This window comes from Myiozetetes cayanensis, unplaced genomic scaffold (assembly GCF_022539395.1).
Source record: "Myiozetetes cayanensis isolate MyiCay16 unplaced genomic scaffold, myiCay2020 scf6-25, whole genome shotgun sequence".
In the NCBI taxonomy this organism is placed as follows: domain Eukaryota; kingdom Metazoa; phylum Chordata; class Aves; order Passeriformes; family Tyrannidae; genus Myiozetetes; species Myiozetetes cayanensis.
The window spans coordinates 34,633,373-34,657,337 of record NW_026087853.1 but is presented as its reverse complement, the minus strand read 5'-3'; the positions used below and the strand labels follow the sequence as shown (position 1 = coordinate 34,657,337).

Below are 23,965 nucleotides of genomic sequence, written 5' to 3'. Positions count from 1 at the left end.
AAAAGGAGAATTTTTAACTCTACCACCACTGTGAGCTGCAGGTACTGCAAAGGCAAGCAGTAGAGTTCTGGTCCTCAGCAATATCTGAGCAGTTGGAAAGAGGAGGGTTAGAAATGGAAGACTGATCTCTGATTAGACCCAAGACCACTTGAAATCTTAATTGATCCTTATATACTTAGTGGTTTTGTGGTGCTGGGTGGTATGATTCTGTGTTGGGTCAGCTGTCAAAATTGTGGAAGTGGTATTACCTACAGTAAACCCTGCTGACAGTCAGGTATTACCCAAGCTTTGCAGCTATGCAGATGAGAATAGATAGGATGAGTATGGCAAAAAACTCTGGTGGAATTTAAATTGGTAGTGTCCTACTTCAGTGTTACAAGATGGCTAAATATAGGTACGTACATATGTGCACACAAGGCTTTTATTTCACGTGCTATGTGAGTGTAAGGAATATGACTGGAAAGATCTTGTCTCAATTTACTGCTGTTCTTTGGTTTTGGACTGAAAGCCAATAGTGAGGTTTCACAGTGGGCAGCCTTCCCACCCACTTGAAGGGTGTCGAGTTTGTGTGTGCTACTACTGTGCTGAGAACGAGCTGGTGTCCTGCACTAGTGTCTGTCTTGTTACTTATGTCTGGGCAGTCTAGTGGTCAGTTGAGCTACTGAAATGTTTGTTTTTAACTGGCTGTTGAAGGGTAAAAGTAAACAAAAGAATTTTTCATTTGCTATTATGAACCATGGTAGAATTGTTTGAGGCAAGTACTGATAAAAGATTTTTAGATCCAATTGAACAATGCCTGATCTGTTTTTAATGTGGCATGTGGGGTATACCTAGGTGAGGGTGCTTGTGGATGAATGAACAGAACCCTTACAGATAAGCTATTATCTCTTTAAACCAAACCAATTTACCTTGTAGAGACTGTGACTGATTGTACAAGGGTCTCCTGGAAAGTGAAGAGTGCCCCCCAACTCTTGTGAAAGATGCTTGGCTTGTCTGTGGAGGTCTGTGCTCTTTAAGATGGGGCACTTCACCAAGAGAAAGTTAAGATGACATTAAAAAGCAAAGAACAGAATTTGTAGTAGTATCACTTACATGATAGCATCTAGAGACTCAAGTAGCATGTTAGATCATCATCCCAGAGGTTGTTGTGAAGTTTTCTTATGCTCTTTGCTATAATCATATACTATAGCAGATCTTACAGTCCAGATATACAAGATATTGTGAAGGAAGTATTTTGATTCCAAAATGGAGAAATGAGCGACAAAGATAATAAAATACTTCTATGACAGTTATACTGGAGGTTTGTGGTACAGCTGGAAATTGAACTCAAGAACATTGAAAGACCTCAGTTCTCCTGAGTCCCATATTATTTTTCTTTCTTTTGTTGCTCAGTGTTATTCAAAGATATTAGAGCCTAAAAATAATTCAAAACATTTAATTTCATGAGAATTTACTTTTATAATTTTTCTCAGGCCAATTAATATTGAGTAGTTTCACTTTCGATTTCAGCAATTTCTACACAATCACACATTGGTTCTTGTACCATACTACAAGACAGCAGTGTTGTTTTCCTATGAGTGCTGTAAGGAGAGGCACATCTTTTCTTAACAAAAAGTTTTCCTGCTCTTTGACATATATTGAAACTTCTTTGTAATTAAAGGTTGTAGTCATGGTATATTATAAAACCTGCCTGTGGCTCCTCTTTGAAGTCTGTTAAGACCATCTTAGGATCCTAACTGGCAGAACAGTTCTGGTGCCAAATAAACGTGTGTCTGTAACACGTAGATGAATTGGATACAATATTGCTAAAGGAGGATATTTGAATCTATCAGTTGTTCAGACTTCTGACATTTCTGCAGATGTGAATTTACCAAAGATACTTTTTGTGTAGAGCTTATATATTATTTTTTTTAATTGTTCATGGCTTTTATTAACATTTGCAATCATGAACCCTGCGTTTGGGGTAGAGTTGACCTGACAGGAGCAGGGTTCTTTCACTGATTACTTGGTCTGGATTCCTGACATAAGGTGGAGGTTACCAGCCTGTTAGCGACTTCTGTGAGTTTTTCTCTCGGCCCTCCAAAACCTTGAAATTAAAATGTTGTTTAAAATCTCGTTTTTATTCAAGTACTTCTACGTTCTGGAGTACTTTTTGTTTAAAAAAAAAAAACAAACCCAAAAACAATCAAACAAAAAAAAACCCACAAGAAAAAACAAACAAACAAACCTTCCGTCGTCTATTTATAATACGTTGTTCGGTGCTTTAAAATATCACTGATTTTATGATTCTCCCCCCACCGCCGCTTGTCACGGCTCGGGTGGGACGTGCCCGGTGTGTGGTGGTGGCGCTGGGAGCGGCGGTGCCGGCGCGGCGGCCCCGGGGCGGCTGCAGCGGCGCGGCGGGGCCAGCAGAGGGCGCGGCGGGCAGCGGGACCCGGCGCGGGCGGGCGGGGTGCTCGGCGGGGCCGCTCCCCAGACCCTGTCCCTTGGCAGGAGCGGCCTGTTCTTGAGTTACTGAATCTTGGGAACAGGGTTTGGTTTGGGTGCGTGCTGCCAGAGCACCGGCCCAGCCGCGTGTTTGGGTCGAGCATCAGGCAAACGTTGGGTCAAATGTCAAGTAGCTCGGTGTCCAAGAGTGCAGCTGATGACAAGCTCCCCACCTGAAGAAGCTGAGTGATCTATCTCAAAGAATTTTACCGAGTGTTTCCACATGGATCCTGTCGTTTCTGGTTGAGCCTAGAGTAGATCTCATTCTCACCCATCCTCGTCCATCTTTATTTTTGCCACCTCATGTAGAACAAAATAAAAAAACCCTTAACTTTTTGTGACAGGGAGAGTGAATGGTTTTCAGTTCCCCTTCAGTGTGTTACAGAGCACATCTGCACGCTGACCATGCTGAGTCCTGAGGTTGGTCTATCATGTAGCTATGTATGTCACATTTCCATAGCACTTGGGAATGAAATTAAGTTTTACAGTGTGAATCCAAATCAGGGAGCAGCGATGCCAGAAGGTGTTGGGGTTTTTTTCTTTGCTGTTTTTTTATACCAAAATAAATACTGATTTCTGCTGGGCCTTTTCTTTTGGGCTTTCAGCCTAAATTTAAGTAGGTGTTTATTCATCAGCTAAGCCTGCAGCTTACAGATGAATCCATCAATGCTACCAAATCGAAACAGTAGGCTGCAATTCTCCCCTAATCTTGTCTTCACAGCAGGACATGGCACCACAGGCAAGAGCTGCTGCTGTAAGGCACTTACACATCCAGCTACGACTTGGGTTAGAAAAACTGACTTTCTGTCACCAAGAGAAAACGCATCAGTGTGGGACCTCCTTGTGAATTAGGTTCTTTCTATTAGAGACATACCTCTAACCAAAATCTATTCCATCTCCATCCACCACCCTAAATTCTTAACTACAAGAGGGACCTTTTCTGGTCCAAATCTCTGGCCAGATAAAGTTTGCTTTGCTCGTCTTATATGGCACTAAAAATACCAGAGGACCTGTTCCTTTCTGCATGTACTCACTGACACAGAATCGTGACATAGAAGTCCTGCAGTGAAATATCTTTGTCCTATTGCCAGTCTGCAGTAGAGATGCCCACCTCTGCACTTCAAGTCGTACCACACTATCACATACTTGCGTCACCTGTGCCCCACATAGGACTTCACAGTACCTGGAATGTCTTTTTCTCTCAGCTTCGCAGCATCTAAAATGGAGGTGCTAAAGTATCAACCTTATTTGTCTATTTCAGAGAAGTGCCTAACAAATATTAAATAAATACTTTCAGAGAGTTTGGGAAGGGTATGTGAGACCTTTAAAATAAAATAAAAAGGAATGAATGAATAAATCATGCCATTTGCCAAGCTTTTTAAGTGCCAGCATTAAATGTTCTGGCCATCAGCATGAAGCCTTGCAAAACTGGTATGAAAGTGTACCAGCTCTGGTGCACAACCTGGGCTTATGTGTACTGAGATGGTGATGAGAAACAGGTAATTTGTTACACACCCATATATACAAATAAAGAGACTCACCAAAGTTGAATTGTTGAGCCAGCTTTTGCAATACTGGCTGTGCAGTGTAATTGCTAGAAAGATATCTCAAGTTTTGCACAGTGTAACTCTTCTTGCTTTGTTTTGGCCACTGGTGAGCTGGACTTCTGTATGTCTGGGATGCTGGTGCTATGGTAACTTCTCCTTTGAATCATACACTGCTGGTGCTGGGTGTTGTTACATGTGATAAGCTGCAAATTCTTAGACTAATTCAGCTCAGTGACTGTGAGTAAATGTGTGTTTTCCTCCCAATGGAATTTTGCCCCCAATGATTTTGCAGTTATGGAAATAAAAGATTTCTGGAAAAGCAAATAATATTCTATAAATAGTCCAGTCAAGAAAACAAAAAATTTATTTCTGCTGCTTAACTCTACAGTCATGTTGGTAGAATTTACAGGATTAACTTTGTGTAAATAGTTTCTCTTTTATTTGTGGGATCTGGAACAGGCCACTACACGTATTTTATATTCACAGTTTTACCAGGAGAACTGTGTTGTTTAGATAAAATGGCTTGCATGAATCACCCGGGATTACTCCTGGTTCTTGTGTGGCTGAGCCAGCTTGCATAATTAGGAGAGAGATGCATGGAGAAGGTACTGGGCTTTGGAACCTCTCTGGGTTTTGATCAAAAGCCCACTGAAGCCAAACCCCTGTGGCTCTAGTCAGCAGGCTAAGGCAGCAGTAACAACTGAACAAGATAAGGCAATTTTGGAAACAATTAAATCTATCTTTCTGAGTTTTCTGGGTCTCAGCACTGAGAATAGGAACATAGGCTGCATGTGTAGTGTCCCACAGACACAAGGCTGTTGTAATTTCAGAAACAATGCAGCCACTTAGAAGTAATTTTTCTACTGGTGTGTCACCTCAGCTGTATTTAGTATATTTGTGAAAATAGAGTTATGATGACTTTGGAGCCAGGCTGTTCTGAAAAATGTTTCGGTCACTCCAGTAGGCCATTAAATGGAAGGAATGCTGTTGATCTCCTTGGAGGCTCTACAGTGTTTCTGCAGGTCGTCTCCTGGGGCTCAATCTGCAAGATGTGAGGAGAGCTCAGAGGGCTCAGGCAGCTGAAATGGCGTTGGCTTGTAATACCTGGGCTGCTTGAGAGAGAAATTACTTGTGGTGCCACCACCCTTTCTGTGTGATCCAGCCCATTGTTTTACTCTTTTGCTTTTCTTGGCTACCGTATATTTGACCTACATCTGGCTGCTAGGATGCATCTTTGGGAAGAGCTCTTTTGGCATTTGCCTCTTAAGCTGCCAAGGCCTGACGATGAATGCTGTATCTCTAGGAGACATGTTATTCCTGCTGGAGAGGTAAAATGCTGTAGGATTTATCCCCTTACAATGAAGTTAACATTGGTGTTTGTGAGTAACCGTCAGGATTATTTGTTTATGAAATAAACAGATTTAACCGAAAATGAAGGGAGTGCAGTTAAGCTCAGGACTTACCAGGAGAAAGGGCTATGAGAACAGCTGGGGAAACACCAGGGGACGGTGCCTGGGGAAATGCTGGAACCTGGCAGATCCGTTTCCCCCAAGGCACAGCTCATCGGCTCTCCAGCACAGGGGAGGAGCGGACAGGAAGCCTTGTGCCCTGTAGGAGTCTTGCAGCTAAAACTGAACCTGAACAGCTTTGCTGGCAAACCTACTGCCACTTTTTTAGGCATAGCCAGTAACAATGCCTGAAAAAGGATAAGCTGCATTGCCAAAAGGGTTTTTGTGATGCACAAGTACAGTTTACATGCAAGTACTGGACACAAGATTCTAGGAAATGGGTATTTTTAATCTAATTCACCGCATCTATTTTCTGTGTTCATGTGAGTAATTCTGGGAGTTCCCTGGTAATCACATGAAAAAGGGTTTATAGGATCAAGTCCCCAGGGCTTAGTCTCATAAGATGCCAAGCTGTCTAACCCCAGTAAAGGAAAGCACCTGAGCTTGGGCTTTAAGAACATGAGTGATCATTTAGTAATTAATGTGACTTGTCACATGCTTAAAATTAAATCCACATGTAAAGTACCGGGCTGGACCAGGCTTGCATGTTTGGTACTCAGCATCCTGAAAAATAGAGCCCAATACAGTCACTGGTCTACTAGGTCAGTGGTATAGTAGAACTTAAGCACTGCTTTATAACAGAAAATATAAAACAAAACAAAACAACCACAAAGAAATATAATTACATTAAAATTTGATTTTTAAAAATTTTTATATTTTATTGTTCTCCTGACACATATCTAAATAATTTTGTAGTATGAAATATTATAATATTTATAGGAGTTATTTTTCTGGTGCATAATATAACAGAATGAGCAATAAATGGCAATAAAAGGTTCGGTTTGAAATCCTGCACAGCCAAGCTTTATAGAATTGCTGAGAGTAGAATGGGGACTATGATGGCTTCCCCTCCCACATCCCTGTACCTTCCACCACCTTCCCTAGTGGAAGTCTTCAACCTGTCATTCCCATTCTTTGGCGTAAACATTTTACAGCCTCATAATCATCTTGTACCTGAGAGATATTAACTATGTTTTTGCTAGATTATGATTCATTTCAATATTCTCTGCGTTTTGTGTTTGATTGACTAATAATTTATTACAGGTGGTTTATGCTTCAGGATTCTGACACCATTAATGTTTACCTTTCCCAATAATGAACTGTTTGGGTGAAGGAGGGTCGATGCAGTACATGTTGGAATAGAAATGGCTTTTCTGTGCAATGTCCTCTAGACCAGAGTTCTTACTTATGATGCACTTGGAGCATGGTTCCCCTTAAACAAGCCAGGTAATTCAGGGGTAGGATCTTAGCTGTTGTAGGTAGGCAGTCCTATTAAAGACGACAGCAAGCAGCAATTTCCACCAGCTAAAGCTATGGTTCTTGATGTAGGAGAAAGGATGAAAACTTTACTCCTCTTGGTGGAAATTATGCCCTTCTCAATGCATGTGATTACCCTTGGCAAATATGGGGTTGATATCTTAGGAAAACATATGGTCATGATTAATATATGATGCATGTCCTACAGATCCGTGGTGAAAATCCTTTTTTTTTTTTTTGGACTAAAATAAAGAGCATTGCATGATGGGAACAAAAGACAAATTTTCAAAGCTGGTCCAGATAGAGTGCTAAAACTACATTTAAACACTTGAAGCAAGTAATTTCTTTGTGTTTTTGAGGGATGGTGAATGCTTTTCTCTTCTCATGATTTCCTTGGTGCAATGCCTGTGAATGACACAGTTACAGATATGTGCTACTCTGACAAAGTGAGGTTCATGGTTACAGGAATTTCTGGAGTGATGCTAATTTGTAAGTGACGCTATGGATACATCTGCCATATAATGCTCATTGCTTAAGTGAGGTAGCAGCACAGCAGGAGAACTGGTAACACAGAGGCTGTATCTGTGAGCAGTGCTATAGACCAGGACAGTATCAGCAACAAAGACACTATTAACTAAATAGAAAAGACTCAGGATTAAGTGCTTTGTGCCTCTGAAGCTGCTATACCAGGGCTGGCATTATAAATATACTTACAGGATATTCTTCTAGGGAGCTTTCTGTTAATATCTGAGTGGGCAAAATAAAAAAAAATTAACCTTACTCTGCTAAAGAGGATGCCCCAAGTACATCTGAACTCTCAGCAAGTGCTACAGATGGAACAAGAGTGCATCCAACTTTTTTGTTTTGCCTTTCAATCCTGAATCTTAATTAGTTCCCTACTGCTTTAGTACATGCACAACATTTTAATAGTCATAAGGACTCACTCCAATCCACATTGCCATTTCCACAATTCCCTCCTTCATACCACTAGCAATTCTCTCACACACCTCCCCCCCCTTGCCCCTCACATTTAGGAACAGTGTAAAGAAAACTAAATAGCCAAGCGTGTAGCGGTAGATTGATGAGGTTGTCACACCATTCTCTTCACCGTTTTCTTCCAACCTGCACTGTGCTCTAATAGATGGATGATTGCTGGGGGAGAGAGAGAGTTAGCAAATCCCACAGCCAGATGTTCAGGGATGGACAGAGTGACCTTCTCAAGGAACCCAGAGGACTATAGCTGTGTCCTTCTGAGGGAGAAGGACAGTCAGGTGCCTCTGGCTGCCTGTGTTTATCTCTCTTTTCAAAAGGAGCACAAACGGGCTCAGCATGGCTGCAAGGATGGATGTTTTTCAGTGCATCGCGGGAAATGACCAGTCATCCGTCTCTTCACTGTGTAGTCTGCCTGCAGCCATCAATCTTGCAGCCCAGCATGGCAGCTCCTTTTGGCTCAGTTTGGCTCAATGTTAGACGAACAAAGGGAAAAGAAAACTGAGGAGAAGGAAAGAAAAGAAGAGCAACTATTCTGTATTTCATTTTGTTTTCCCCTTGCATTGCTCTCTCTCCCTCTTCCCCATTATCATCTATTGTCACTGTGTTTTGTAAGGTGTGAAAATGTATATTTTCAGGACCCAGGAGTATACAATATTTCTCTGTTAGCAGAGACGAGAAAGGAGAGAGATTGAAAAGACATAATTCAAGGCCCAGAGCTTCCATTTTTCAGACTTTTCTGTGGCAGTTTTCAGAAGAAGCATGCCCTACTTTGCTGCAGCAGATGAGAAGGAATATAGTAGCATTCCTCCATCTTGCTGTTTTTCTCCCTTGTTCTTCCTGGTTCCTTCCTCACTGCCACGTTAGTGTTTTCAGGTGGGTACTTCATCCCTCCATTCCTGTTCTAATCACAAGGCAATCAGCAGAGCCATATGATGGAACTTTCTGCATAAAGGTATGTACTGACGCCCAGAGCCATGATGGCAGCTCCTGTCAGCAATTGCAAACTTGCTTAAGTCAAGGCTGCTTGATGCAACAGTGCTGAGCTGTGCAGGCCTTGCACAGGTTGCCTGACCTCATCCAGCTACTGTGGTTCCTACTGTGAAACCAGAGGTCATGACAATATCTTCAATGGTATGCAGCCCATCAGAATAAAACACATTCAGATATGTCTGCTTATACATTTAGTACTGAATTAGCCAGTTTCAGCACTGAACTCATATGGGCCAGTTTTTGCCTGAAATACTCAGATTTTACGTACTTTGAGTGAGGCTGAAAGGGAAAGAGGTGTATGAATACACTGCCTACTAGACTCCCATAGCTAGGGTCAGCTTTTTTTCCACAGTAAACTGTTATGTTCTATTCTGTTTTCCCCTAGAATTCTTGCCTCTGGATATCGTAGCAGATCATGTTTGGCTTAATTTGTAGAAGGCTTATTTAGGATAGCATGTTCCCCATAGCACCGTGTTGTTTGATTAATATATTTTAAAAAATGAGTGATTGCATTTACTTTTTAATTTTTCTGGTTGATCACACTGATCTAAGCATCAGGCCTGAAAGAGCTGGGCTCCCCTGCAGAACAATGGTAGGAGGTTTCTGTCTCCCACTTTTTACTGTAGGCAGAGGACTGAGATTTCCTAGCCACACACAGGGACCAACTAAGCTCTGAGACAGAGAAAGGGAACTCTGGAAAAGCAAATACCGGACATAGAGCTCCCTGAGAAATCTTTACCTGCTCTAAACCCAAATGTGCCATCTGGAGTGAACAGACTTATGCCAAGATGGGGGAGATTTAAAGAGCTGCTTTGCAGTAGCTGCTGAGGTGTTGTTTTGTGGTTTGTTTTTTTTTTTTTTTCCCTTTTTACCATGAACCTAAAGCATAAACCCTCAAGGAAAACATTTGTTTGGTAAAAACCAGTTTCTCTTCCCCCACACCTTACATGAACAGGCTTTACAAGTGGGCACAAGACCTTTCTGAGTGGGGATATTCAGGGAATTATTTTGTATTTTCTTTACAAAATGGATGGCATTCTTTTATAACCTGTGCATTTAATTTGTGCTTCGTTTGAATGAATGGTAATATTTTCTGCCACTACACATTTTGCCTCCCTGCAAAATCTGAAAAAGACAAATCTTGTTCAGGTTGTCATGAGACAGCCTACCCCAGATGGCACATCTGTGTCTCGGGATGCCCTGTGGCTGGCCTGTTGGCAGGCATTCCCGTGGCTTTGAAGGTCACCTTGTTTACACCTTGCCTTTTTCCCCCTCCCTATTCAGAGTCTTGCTGAGCCTGCAGGCTCGGCTTCACCATCTGCATTTTCTCTGGTGCCATTAATCTTCCTGTTTACCATTCTGTTATTAATTCTAGAGTTCACCTTTTTGTCTAAACCCTTTATAGGCCTCTTGGAATTGCTTGCCTTTTTGTGGCAAGAGATCTGAGCATCTCAGAGATAATTTGCTTTGTTCTTTCCCATTTCTGAAAGGATACCTACTGGCATCTCAAGCCATTTTTCTATTACAAGCCTTCCTTCTTATAATAACATTTTTCACTTCTATAGCTTCCTCAGTCAGATGAGTCCTAACATATGAGTAAATATTATCTTCCTTTTTTGGAATTTGTGAATTGGCCACTGAAATCTGGTATCTCTGGAAATAGTCTTACTTTTTCAGTGTTTTTCTTGGCTGGAAAGAAAATTAGTTTAAATATGTCTTTGTGAGAGCCCGTATGAGCACCTTACATTTTTGGTGCATTTTGCTTGAATGCCTGAATGCTTATGAATATTAAACAAGCTTTATCAAACCCCAGAGGATAGGTGAAGACTATCTCCATTTGACAGATGATGGAAAAGCAAGGGTATCTCTGTTAGAATTTGGCCCAGGATCACTTGGTGAGACAGCAGTGATGCCAAGAGCAGCATCTGGGGTGGTTGCTCCCTATTCTAAAAACATTGCCACTTTGCTGCAGCCTTTCTGTTCTTCATTGGTTTATGCAGGTTCAGTATTCACCAAGCCAGGGATGCTGAAACAGCTCTGCTTGGCATGGCTGACCCTCAGACACTGTGCTGTGTGAGTGTTGTTGTCGTGCTTCCCAGGCCTGCCCGGCACACAGAGCACTGTCTTCTCACATGCAGGATCAGGATCAGGACCAGGACACCTGGAATCTGAGTGGTGCTAAGAAGCCCTGCTGCTCCTTTGCTGGTGCCTTCAGAGGTGACTGGGTGTCTCTGCCTGCTCCCCAGGACTTTGAGTGTTAGAAAGGCCTTGTTAATGGAGCTGCCACACCATGTGGAGCCAGCAAGAGCTGAGCACAAAAAACCCCTCAGTCCACAGCACCAGAAAGCGCAGAGCAGATTCCCAAGAATCACTGCAGGACTCAGATTGGCTTTGGCAGGTTTATCAGCTCTGGCTTAGTGCCGGCTCTGCTAGGCCTGGACTGAATTAATTGGGATGCTTGTGCACTGCAGCTGAGAGATAACTGCATTACAGAGATTTATCTGTTACTAAAGGTATCCCCTCCACTGTCCTCGATAAGGAAGAGAAGTTATGCAGAATCTCACAGAATTTGCAGCAAAGTTGGCATGGCTGGCTTTACACATGATTTATGTATGAGTTTGCGTTTGGTACAAGTGTTTTTATTCAGTTCTGTCACATATAATACAGTTGTTTGCAGTGGTGGTCCACTCTTACCACTGTTACCCTTTGCGGAGTGTGCAGTGTGGGGTAACTGTCCTAGCTGTGTGGTGTGGGGGAACTGGTGTTTACTGATAGCTGTCTGGTTAATAATCAGATTCTGGATCTTTGGATGGATCAAAAAGCCCATCATCTATCTCTGTGAATGATTCTATATGACCACTTCCAGACAGGTAGCCCAAGTTATTATCTTATTCCAAACAGACCAGAAGCCCTGTTAGGGTGATGCAAAGCCCAAAGGAATAGGCTTTTTACTTAGGAATTTTCTATAAATTCTATAAATTATATATATCAGTTACCCTGCTTCTGTCCCTCAATATTGCCAACAGCATTGCCTGATGCTGCAGAAATCCTGGTGCATTGTAAGCCCATCTAGAACACAAATGCAAGAGTGACCAGAACACAAATGAGTGCTATAAAAATGCTATTGAATGGAGATGTTCCTGAAAGGAGACTATTTGAGCCTTGAGGTTAGTTACTTGATCCGGCATTTAGTATGATATTGTAATTTGGTGGTCTTTGAGAAGCAGGTACAGCGTATTATATATGACAATGATTTATATCTATGGTGAAAAATAAATCTGTAGAGAACTTCCAAGAGACAACTGACAGGAGGGATAGTTTTTGGGGGTTTTTGGGGGTGTTTTTTTGTGTTTTGTTAGTGTTTTGGTTTTTTTGTTTGGTTTAGGTTGGGTTGGGTTTTTGCTTGTTTGTTTGGTTTTTATTGAGAGATTTTATAGAGGCATTCTGGTCTGTGAAAGAAATACAGCTACTTGTAAAGTCCACATTTGATAGTGGGTTAAACTAAACAATGCTTAACCTTATGTTTTCTGCAGTTTTCTGCAGCCTTATTTCTTCCTCCTGTTGTCTTGTAGCCTCCTGGGACATTTTTTAACTAGGAGCTGATAGGAGCTTTCCCTTGGATCCCTTTATTAGACTTGTCTTCTGATTTTTCTGCAGTTATGCCCAGGCTAAAGAGTGAAAGTGTACAATCCCATCCATATCTTCACTTTCTCCCCTTGCCCTCTGCTCTCCTCCAACCTCATCATGAGACTAGCGGCTTTGTAGGAGGAGGTGCTAGGGAGATATTGGAATTTTCCAATCTCCTAGTGCTCCCTAGAGCAAACCTCAGTAATGCCCAAAATTTGCAACAAGTTTTTACTAAGATTAATTTCAGAGCTTTACAGGAACTCATGATTCCAACCTGAAGAGGACCTCTTGCTTAATGGTAGAGACTCCTCCAAACTATTCTTTTCAAACAAAATGGTTTGTTTCTGAGGAACAAATACTCTCTTTTTTTTCAAGTAGTTTTCCTTCTGTAAGTGGTTTATCATTGTCTTTGTACTCACCATGGCCCAGTTTACATTGAGAGAGCAATAATATACATGAGGTTTAGAGCGGGATTGATGGGAAAGACAGAGAGTTACTGGAGTAGCCTTACAACCTCCAGTATAGTCATGGCTATATTGCAACTTGGATTAAAAATACAGGACATTTGATGTTTACTACTTGCTAGGGACATTTGTTTGGCTTTATGGACTCATTGTGAGAGTCTGTGTTATCAGTAATCTGTCTCAGGGGAGGCCTAGGGCTGGGCTGACAGGAAGTTCTGTATGTGTAGAACTGGCAGTGACAAGTTTGCTACAGATGGGTGCTGAATTGCAGTAGTGTTGGGAGAAAAGGGTGGGATAGCAGGGACCGTGGAAGGTCAGGATTAAAGCATAACATGAAGACCCTGGGACAGCAGGGTATGGTGCAGTGAAAGAAGGGTTTTGAAGATCCAGGTCAGCAGAAGGAATGAAGGTCCATACTGTGCTGTGCTGGCAGAGGCAGCTTACAAAACAAAGCTTGCAGAGCCCTGCCTTTAATATACCTGGTTCTCTTTGCTGCTGAATACGTATCAATTCTAAGGACGCTAACAAGTCACTGTACTGGCCATGAACACAACAAGCAAGCAAGCAAACAAGTTAAGGAGAGTGTGGTTGTGCACACACAGAAAAGCTACAAAATCCAGCTATTCACGTACGGCATTGTCTCCCTGTTCTTTCTTAAGGGATTCCATCCCCCATGCCCCCACCCTTTGCACTCTAACGCTATATTTGTGCCTTGGAGATGTGGAGATGAGCGTATGATGGATGGATGGATGCTGCTTGTCTGGGTTTTTCACCACCATTTCCCCTGGGGCACTCTGTCTGCTGGCAGAGAGCACCATCCCAAAAGATGGTATCTTTTGCAAACTCGACAGCTAACAGACAGCTTCTCTCTCTGCATATTTCCCCAAAGAAGAGCAGGCTTAATCTGGTTTTTATATGGCATACTTCATTATAATCTTTTTGACTTCCCATGTTCCCAATACGCCATAATAAATAAAACGCTGGGGGTGGGAACAGCAGAGATGCTGAGGCTTCACACTCTTGTGACACTGATAGATACTCATTTTAAACTGTCATGGGATTTAATTGCTTGCTGAGCCACTGCACTGCACTTTCAGACACATCCTGCCACATCCTCTTAATGAGCTTAGTGGCTGCATTCACTCAGCAGTAGTTCTGTTTGCTGTGAATTAGGTGGCTTTTTTAGACCACCTATGTCATTTTAAAGAGGCAGTGGTTATTAAGGTAATATCCTTGGATTTATCCATCTTAAACATCACTTCATGAACTCTTAATATATAGTTTCCTCTGGCACTTTTTATGTTCCAAAAATATGGCATCAAGAAACAAAAATGCAAGAATCTATGTGCAAAGTCAGTGTTTGTCTAAGAGGGGTTTTGGAAGCTGGATTGCTTTGGTTTGCATAGTAGCTGTCTCTGGCGTGATAGATCACGCTGGAACTCACCCAATAAGTATCTCTGTTCCCAATTAGAACTGGAAGTGGAGCTGCTTACGAGTGCACAGAGATGATGGTTTGGGTGGCAGCTGCTACTGTGGAGATGGAAATGATCCATTATAAAACAAATACATTGCACTGTATAGAAAAAGGGATTATTGTTTTTAATTTATGTTTCAAAGAGACACTGAAAAGTTGCTTAGCTCCCAATGCATTGTAAACCAAATGTAGCTTATTTAAGGACAAGAATTTGCAGCTATTTTGCTATTTTGGTGAATCAAAACTTGAAAAAGCCCACCATTTTGTATGATTTGTGAAAATGTGCTTCTTTTGGAGGCAGCAGTTCAATAGAAAGCAGATACGGGAATGACGCTGGCATGGGTGCTTGTTCAGATTCTACCATCACAATCTAAGGACCTTGATAAATAGAGAGGTTGTTTCACTGAGCTGGTAAGCAGAAATAACCATGTTAATTTAATCACTATGAAAGGGACTCTGCCAAGTTAAGAAACATAAATTTTAATTATATGCACACACACATATTTGAATTATAATACATGCACAATATTTAGCTGTGACACCAGTAATACCATAGTTTACTAAAACAGGAAGGATTCTTAAATAACATTATTTTTTCATTGGTGATTTTTGTTGATTTGACACTTCTATTTTGTATAGTTCTGACTAGTTCCTGCATCTCCTACATTAACCATGTGCTACTGCATTTGCAATACTATTCAAAAGGAAATTTATATACAAACCTTCTTAAAAATTTTATATAACGAATAAGTTTTAATTATAGTGCCTTTACTAGTAGTTATTACTTGTAATAAAGATTATGTTCTCTGATGTTGCAATGTTTGAAGAAGAGCTTGTGACACAAACTAGAAGTTACAATAGAAAGAATTTGGAACAATTAGTGGGAAGCAAATGTTATTACCTATATTTTAAAAGGATTTGGGTGTGATTCAAAGACCCATAAATTCTACATGAACATCTGAGAAATTGATTGAAACAATAATTAAGTATAATCAGGAAAGCACCTGGAAAATGATGATATAGGAGGTTCCAGCCAACTACTTTTTTTTTCCTACCAAGGAAAAGCATGTCTCACTAGTTTCTTAAAATTCTTTATATGATACTGAAATAACTAATAGGAAGAGGGGTCTGACAATTTTCTTAGACTTTCTTAAGACCTTTGGCATGTAATAGGCCTACAAAGAGAAACCAAGCATTGTCTTGGGTCAAAACTTTCGGAATAAAAGATAATGAAAGAAAGAAACTTTGTTATAGATAAAGGCTAACAACTGGTGCATTGAGGTTTAGTGCTTGGTCCAGTGTTGGGTAATGTATTAATGAAGAAGCTAGAGAGTGGCAATACCTTGTAAACCACAAAGATTTGCACATAGTACAAAGTTATTTAGAGTGATAGTGGCTGGGGAGGTCTGTGCTGGCCTCCTTGGGGAGATGTAGATGTGCTTGGTGAGTGGGCAGAGCGACGGGCATTTTAATACAATACCTGTGTGTTTGAATGTATTCCTTATGGGAGTTCTTGTTTCCATTACAAGGTTCCTAATTCTTCTGCTTAGTATGCAGCTTGGTCATTGCAAGACACAGCCTGAGGAGTAAGCTAAAGAATATTGTAATTCATTTGTTTGAATGGGATATGTGATTTCTTCTGAAAATGTTGGGTGCAGTATTGGTCTATCTTGGGAAGACTAGTGTGTAATAAGAGGAAGTTCAGAGAGGTTTGTCAGGACCATATGGAAAGCTTCCCCAGCAGAGTAATAGAAAAACTGTAAGTGTTTATTCTTGAAAGGAGAGGAATAAAAAGAAATTACAAAAAAATTTGTTCAGAAAGTTCTATTTTTCCTATCTCATAGCCAGAACAAGGGATCTGACAGTAAATAAAGTGAAACACTCCTTTCAAACCATAGCTTAACTGTTAAATTCACTCAGATGAATTTAATGATCCCTAGTAGTGTTTAACTCTTTCTGTAGAGTAACTGAAGTATCTTTTAAATTTTTGAAAACTTTAATCTCTGGGGATTCAAAAACTGGTTTGGAAACATAACTCCCTGTCTTCATTACTCTATCCTTTACAGACTAGCCATCTTCCAGGAAAGACTGAATTCATTACAAAGATTGAATTAATTACTATGTGGTCGTCTTTGGACCTCTGAAGGTTTTTAAACTGTAAACTTTACATTCCAGATAAGATAGCCTCTGCCATTTCCACTTTCTAGAGTTATTTAGGAGCAAAATGGATTCATAGATGCTACCAGTGGAGAATAAAATGTAGTTGAATGGCAGTCAGCTTAGTGGGCAAATGGGAGGCAGCTACACTGAGTTTATTTTTGCAGTGTTCCTTACTCACTAACTTAACTTCTTGATGACTCAATCTCCCCATTGGTAAACTGAATAAAAATATTACCTTACAACGCCTTGTCAGTGGGATGTTAAATTTAGTAATTAGAAAAAGCTCTGAGACTTTTGGATGAAAACTCCTCCTGGAGTGTTGCCGTTGGGAAGTAGCAGCAGCACACAGAACAAACTTGCATATTAAAGACAGCTACCCATTTTTGATATTAAAACCTACCTTTCCCTCTTGTCAAACTTAATGTTCAATATCTCTGGAACAAACAGGGAGTAGCTTTACCTTCTTATATGTTCTACTTATTCCTTAGCCCTTCCTTGCTCATTTCCTTTTTTAATGAATTCATTTGATGTATGTATTGGTATCCAGAGACAGACATAGTTTGTCACAGGGAAGACGTTTGTTTCCAATGCCCTTGAGCTTACTTGAAGCTTCTTTGCTTACTGAATGTATGATGACCCCTTGGGTTTTTCAGTCCCACAAGGATATACTGAGCAAATGCCCTTTTGCACCCCAAAACAGGACTTTGAAACCAAGCCAAGCCCACAGCCAGAGACGATTATGGAGATTCCTTAGTGACTTCAGATTCAAGTGTTGGGATTTGCACATAAATCAAGACAAAAATCCCTTCTTTCTATTTGAAATGTCTGGATCCAGAGGGAGGTACGAGTAGTTCAACAGGGAAATTCAATCTGTATGATCCTCTTTTGAATTCTCTGTCTTTTTTAGAGCTTAAGTAAGGGAGAAATTGGGGAAGAGGCCATAATGGGGTGGGTGTGTAGAGCTTAATGTTGAAAACAGAGGCCTGATTGAATAGAGCTCCTTGTGATGAGAAGGGGAATCAATTCATAGTTGATCCCATCCCATTGTGTGGGTTGTCCTGGGAGTTTCCTCTAAAATCCCAGTGATTTGGGTTTTCTGCATAGTTTGTAGTCAGCCTTTCCCTCCATGAATAGAATAGCTTTTCCTGGAATTTTTGCTGGATTTTCTGTGGTTATTGGCTGAGCAGTGCTCTCTCTCTTCAGAAGACTGGAGCAAGCATGTTGTCGAAGTACTGATCAGGGACCCTGAATCATTTGCTGGCTAAGAGTTTTTCATATATAGAACAAACATATTCCTGGGATGCAATTACCCCCAAGAAACAGATTATATTTTACTGTCCCAGGTGGAAGTGTTCATTCATTATTTGGATTGCAGTAGTGATTTGGGACTTTAAAATCCCATGAATTTCTGCCCTGTAGAATTTACAGCTCATGGTGATAGAAAGGACGGGAGTTAAAGGCATATTGGGGAACAAAACACAGTCCTAAAGGATGAGAAGTGGACAGAACTGTGAAATAAGGACACCAGATGCTGATTTGTGAGCATCAGTCCTGTACATTATTATTTGTAAATATATTGACCATGGGGAAGGAACTCATTTTAGAAGGGAGGGAATAACTGAGAAATCCATAGGTGGCATTGCTAGGTGAAGAGCTGTGTAGGATGTCTCCCTGTCATAGAGTTGCTCTGAACGAACCCCTGCATGAGTGGGGTAGTGGCTAGGATCTACAAGGAAAACTGAGTTTTTCACAAAGTGTATGTTAACACTTTGCTAAAATTAACGTGCTGTATTTGCCTGTCTGCTGCCTCATAATCTAGTAGCAGCATTTGAAAGGGAAATAAGGCTCTGTTACTTTGCTTGTACAGCAAGTTGCATCAAGCTTTCTCGTAAACCCACAGATTTTGGAGCCCAGTGCCTTCAGCCTGTTTCTGAGCCAGCCCTTGGCTCTTTCTGCAGTGGTTGGGTGTTGTCCTGTTTTATGGGCAACTTTGCTGACTGCGTTTCTTCACTGGTGTAGGCCCGTTTAAAGCCAACTGGAGATTTTATCTAGTCAATGTTACACAAAAATTCAAGGCTCATTGCTTTGTTTTTCTACGTAGGTTCTCAGTATTGGCCCCCACACAAGCTTTATGCTTTCCCACATGTGGAACATGCCCTGGTGTGGAAGAATGAGGGTTGAAGTTATGCTGAATAAATTGTGCCAGATGCTAACTTGCATTAAACTTTTTCTTTCTTCAGGAGATCAGTTTCTTCATCTTTTTTCTTTCAGTATCTTAGAAAGTCCTGGTTTTATTATTCCTTTGAAGCATAGCGAGTTTACACAAAGGAGAAGAATTCCCCCGTCCCCCCTTTATTTCCTCCTGATACAGTATGTCCAGTGGTTTTTTTTCCCTGTAAGCAAGCATACCAATTGAAAAGATATCAGGTTTTCAGTAAGACAGAAGTGAATCTTATATGGAGATCCTTAGTGGTTTAACAAACTTGAAGAACTCTCCTTCAAGATAGAAAAAAGCTTGAAAGTCTGTTAGTTGTCTGCTTGACATCTCTGTCCTTCTGCTTGTTAGCTCTTTTGGGGGAGACACATACAGTGAGTGTGTTTTGTTTTTCAGAAGTTGATCTGCCTCTGAAAAAAGATGGATTCACCTCAGAAAGTACAACTCTGGAAGCCTTGCTGCGTGGAGAGGGAATAGAGAAAAAACCAGACACTAAAGAGGAAGACACTATACAAGAAATCCAGGTAAATGAGAGCACCATGCTCTGACATCAGAGCTAGATTTTACCATTTGTCTCTAAGTCTAGCAGTCTTTTGTCCTGTGGCAGAACAGTGCATCTGTTGATAGATGCATTATTCTACTGCCAAGCCTTTGTGCTACTCTGTGATGCTCAAAATGAACTCAGGATCTCATACACTTGTCCTATCACAAGAATTTCTGTTGCTTGACTGTCTGCACAGCTCCTTTGTTGGAATTTGTTTTGGAGCACTATGAGATAATTACATATTAAACTGACAAGCAGAAATGGGTCCCAACTAGAAAGTGAATTTTAGTGCCTCACATTTAAAGTGAATTTGGACGTGGATTTGAATTTGGATTCACAGCTGCTGACTGTAGACAAAAACATGTCATTGCCCTCCCTGTTTTGTGGCGGGGTTTTGTTGGGGTTTTTTTGGTTGGTTTTTTTTGGTTTGTGGTTGGCAGTTTTTTTGTGGTTTTGTTTTTTGTTTGGTTTTTTTAATACTAAGTAATCTTCTGGAGATATACAAGAAAAATAATTTAAAAACTCGTAACCTTAATTATCTCAGTTATTAGTGATGCACGTATGAGAAATATTGCCTCTTCACATGCATTATGGTTTGAAAGTTATTTGTCAAGATTTCATTTCATCCTTCAACAATCAGAAGTAGAAATACAATTGTAGTTCTGTCATAGAAGGAATTCAGCTAATATAAGGGCCCACTTTTAAAGGCATCTTTAATCACTAGGTAAAGTGGGCCTCTCCTGCAGCAACATATCTTTGGTGATGCTAAACCACCACTGTGCTATGAGTCTTTTACAGGGATTTTAGTGAGAGTTATTAGCAATGTGCCAATCTTGGTAATTTTGGCTGAGATACAACGTATTGCATCTACTCCTAAAACTACTGGAAATTTGTGGGGGCAGTCCCATGCCAAATGAAACAAGAGCATGGGCAACAAATCTGTATTACTTGGAGCTCAGTCCTACTGCTCTATTTGTTAGAAATTTTGCATATGTAGGGGCAGCAAAATTAGCTCTCCCATTCCCAGTTACACAGGTAAAGCAGATCCATCAAAGAGGAAGCACCCCATGCTCATGGAGTGGAGAAAAGCTTGGCATGAGGCCTTCTCTGCATTTGCTTCTTCAGTAGTGTATCTGCGTCTACCAAGCTGAGAGCTCTAACCAAAGATCTGTTTATACCTGCTTCCTAGGCCACAAAAAGTCACGGTGCAGCATCCTTATGAGATTGACAAGTGTCTTTGAATGTTGCTGTGTGATCTGAGCTTCTGAATTATCCCCAGCAGCAGTCCAAGGAAAGAGACTTCAGAGATGGTGGAACTGACACAAATCCAGGCATTGCAGAGCAGGGAGGGGGTGCAAAAAAAAAATCTGCTAAACTGTTGTAGCTGTGACCTGTCACCTGGGTGCTGGTTTCATCAGAACAGATGCAAAAAGCATGTCTTACTGCCTTTTTTAATGCAAGCACAGCTTATCTGGATTCAGTTCTATAGAACAATGATTGCCAAAGCCTTTACTGGTAGCCAGCTTTCAGTGTGTACTTTGGCACCTGGCAACTAGACTGTACCAGATCAAAATCACAATCAGTGCTTTTATCGGTATGACAAATAAGAGAACACAAATCTCCCTTTTGTTCCTTTGCATACTTGTCTGTGCTGTAACTTTAAAGGGCCCAACCTCAGTGGTGGTGAGAGTGAGGAGGTGGGATAGACATAACTGTAATTCCCACATTAGACCCAGCCACTCTCCAATTTGTAGTATCTGTCAGGAGAAGACAACTTGGTACTTAGCTGCACTAAAGTACAGAGTTTTAGACAGACAGAATTGGAGAAAGTTACTCTGCTAAAAAGAATAAGTGTTCCCCCCCCAAATAGGTGCAGTCATTGGGACCTCTTGTACAGTTGGTATTTAATGGGGTTGAGGATTTTGCCCTACATTAAATTGGTATTGAATGTGTGTCTCCATTGTTTGCTGGAGAAAGGTTAGAATAGCCTTTTCACCATGCATCAGAAAGGTTATGCCCCTTCAATCAAGTACTAAAGTCATTACCCTGGCAGTCTCACCAAATTCACATTTAGTTACTTATCATCTCTTTCCTAAATTGGTTCTTCAATTTTAAAGGAAAAAAGTGGTTTTTAATATTTTTCTTAACTCTTGCGTAGTATTACTGCTGTAAACTAGCTTCTTCCCCTCCCACATATGATGTGGTTGCCCCTGTTTGTTTTTTTTCTGAGATTCTTAAAGATAGGAAACAATGTAAAAATAAAAACTCATATGAGTAAGTTTGCTTATTTTCTTACATACATATTTGCTTATTTTCTTACAGTCTCCTCATGTACAAAATTTTTCAAGTACTTCAGTTTCCTAAGATGAAGTCAATTAATGTATGCAATTGTATGAATTTTGAAGGAACATTTTACATGTGCAGAACTGGAACGTGCTTAAGTTTTACACCCTCTAGTATTCAGTACTGTAGTATTATGTGAAATTGTACAGTTTGACCTCATTAATAGCCTCTGGAGATTTAAAAAAAGAAGGAAAAATAAGATGGAGACTTGATCCTTTGCCATGTTCTAAAAGTTGTTAGTACTTTTAAAAAAACGCACTGACCAATATTAGTCTTAGAAATTTAGCTGATCAGATAAGAACAAACTTTTCTAGTTGGTCTTCCAAATACAGAATTTTTGAAAAGTGACATTTCCTTTGTATTCTTTCCCACAAATTCAGAATTTAGTGCTTGAACTATATAGAAAGGAGAGAAAGAAATTGTGGTTTGCTCCCATTCTCCCTCTTCTGGCTCTCAAATACCTCTCAAGTAGAAATTAGAGAAGGGACAAATACAGTAAGACTGAATCCCCCTCCCCATCAGTTTAATGTCACCAATTTGAATCTGTGTCATGGCTGCAAGTTGCAATTTAAATGAATGTTGGCATGGCAAAGGTTTGTGATTCCATATTAGTACCTTGGAAAATGGCACAACACCATGAATGGCAGGAATGGTTGCTGCCCATTTCTGTATTTCTAGCAGACATGTCGAGGGTTGAGGGGATTTCAGCGGGATGTCTTCCAACATCAGTGATTTCAGTGGGATGTCTTCCAACATCAGTGTTGTGATGATTTGTCTTGCCTTTGTCTGTTGATGTCTGACTTGTGCATGTTTTCATGCAGGATGACCAGCCTGTGTTTGGCTCTACAGAGATTACATTTCAAAAGATCAAATTAAAAGGATTGAAATACCATGGCCCAGGCATCTCACAGTTATATGAGCTGATGAAGTATTGTTCCTATTAAATAATTAGTAGAAGAAACTATTGCTATTGGTCTTGTTGACATCAATGAGACCTGTAATTCCTCAGCATTCTCATGCAGCAACCCTCCTGCTTCTGGATTAGGGTTGTAACTGTGGTGCAAGCCTTGAAATACATTGCTTTCTAGATCCATTCTGGAATATATGGAGGAATTTTCTCTATTTTTGCTAAAGAAAGAAGATTATGGGATACTGAGGAGAAAAAACCTGAATTCTTGTATTCTTAAAGTGCATTCTCTAGAATGGTCCAAGAAATGAAAATTAAAAACCCATGCAAACAAGTTCCCAGGCAGGGCCTGCAGTTATGCATACTAACACTTGTCTTGGAATATTGGTGCTCAGTGATGCCACTCTTTTTTCCTAGGAACCTTTTTTTCTAGTTGACTGATATCAGTAGTATATTTTAATAAGAACTCCCTGGAGATCTGAGGGTGGAAAAGACAAACAAATTTTGCTTTAGTGGAAAGAAATAGTGGTACCGGGGTCCAATTTGACATTATATCAACTGTAATAACCCACAGTCTCTGGGGTGAAGAGCAGAAGTTGCTTGTATGTGTCTTCCTCTCCTCTTCTAACCATTCCTGTTTATTGTTCAACTACAGAGGGTTTTAGAAAATGATGAAAATGCAGATGAAGTGAATGAGGAAGAAGACTTGGAAGAAGATATTCCAAAACGAAAGAACAGGCCTAGAGGACGGGTAGGTGGAGAGTTTGTTGGAATGGAAGGGAAGAAAACAAACCTCTGCTTTCTAGTGTATGTTTGTTATGTGTATTATATATGCAAAATGTGTATCGATGAATGTATAATATTGATAATATTATAGTAATTTTCAGTCATATGGTCATAGATTTTTAATATTTTTTTTCAGTTTATTTTTGTGAATAACCAAGGCAAAAAAGACTATTTTGAGAGTAAAAAGTTGGGGGAAATTTATTTTAGTGCTGTATTTACAATTGCAAATATTACAATGCTCCTTAAAACAACATTTACTAATTACAGAAAAGCAACAAATTCAGTCATGACAGCCAAAAATGTATTAAGTAAAGTAACTTGAATTATGTTAATAAGTTTTGCAGCTTTCTCTAGGGTAGCATTTTGTGGCTGACTTTGGCCCTCTTGAGCCCATGGCAAATCTTCCATTTGCTTAAAATGGGCAATATTTTATCCTTAGGGGACTCTGTGTCCCTTCTTTTACCTAAGATGTCTTCACAATTCATCAGGGTATCAGTCAAGTAATGAGGCCAACATTTTAAAACTTGGAATCAACATTTTCAATTTTGGCCCCATGAGCCAGGCATCTAAATGAACACAATTCTCAGAAGTTTTGAGCATTTT

The 23,965-nt window shown here is 40.4% G+C and overlaps 1 protein-coding gene across 9 annotated transcripts in view; it reads left to right on the top strand.

Annotated features, from left to right (window-relative positions):
* DPF3 (double PHD fingers 3) overlaps nucleotides 1-23,965 on the top strand; it is a 172,938-nt gene that overhangs the window by 78,702 nt on the left and 70,271 nt on the right. For all 9 annotated transcript variants that reach the window (XR_007631655.1, XR_007631656.1, XR_007631658.1 and 6 more), the window contains exons 4-5: nucleotides 19,179-19,306; nucleotides 23,232-23,327. Coding sequence is in view for 4 of the 9 variants with exons in the window: in XM_050337222.1 (XP_050193179.1) it covers nucleotides 19,179-19,306; nucleotides 23,232-23,327 (224 nt within the window). In the remaining 5 variants the exon portion in view is untranslated. The remainder of the gene's footprint in view (nucleotides 1-19,178; nucleotides 19,307-23,231; nucleotides 23,328-23,965) is intronic.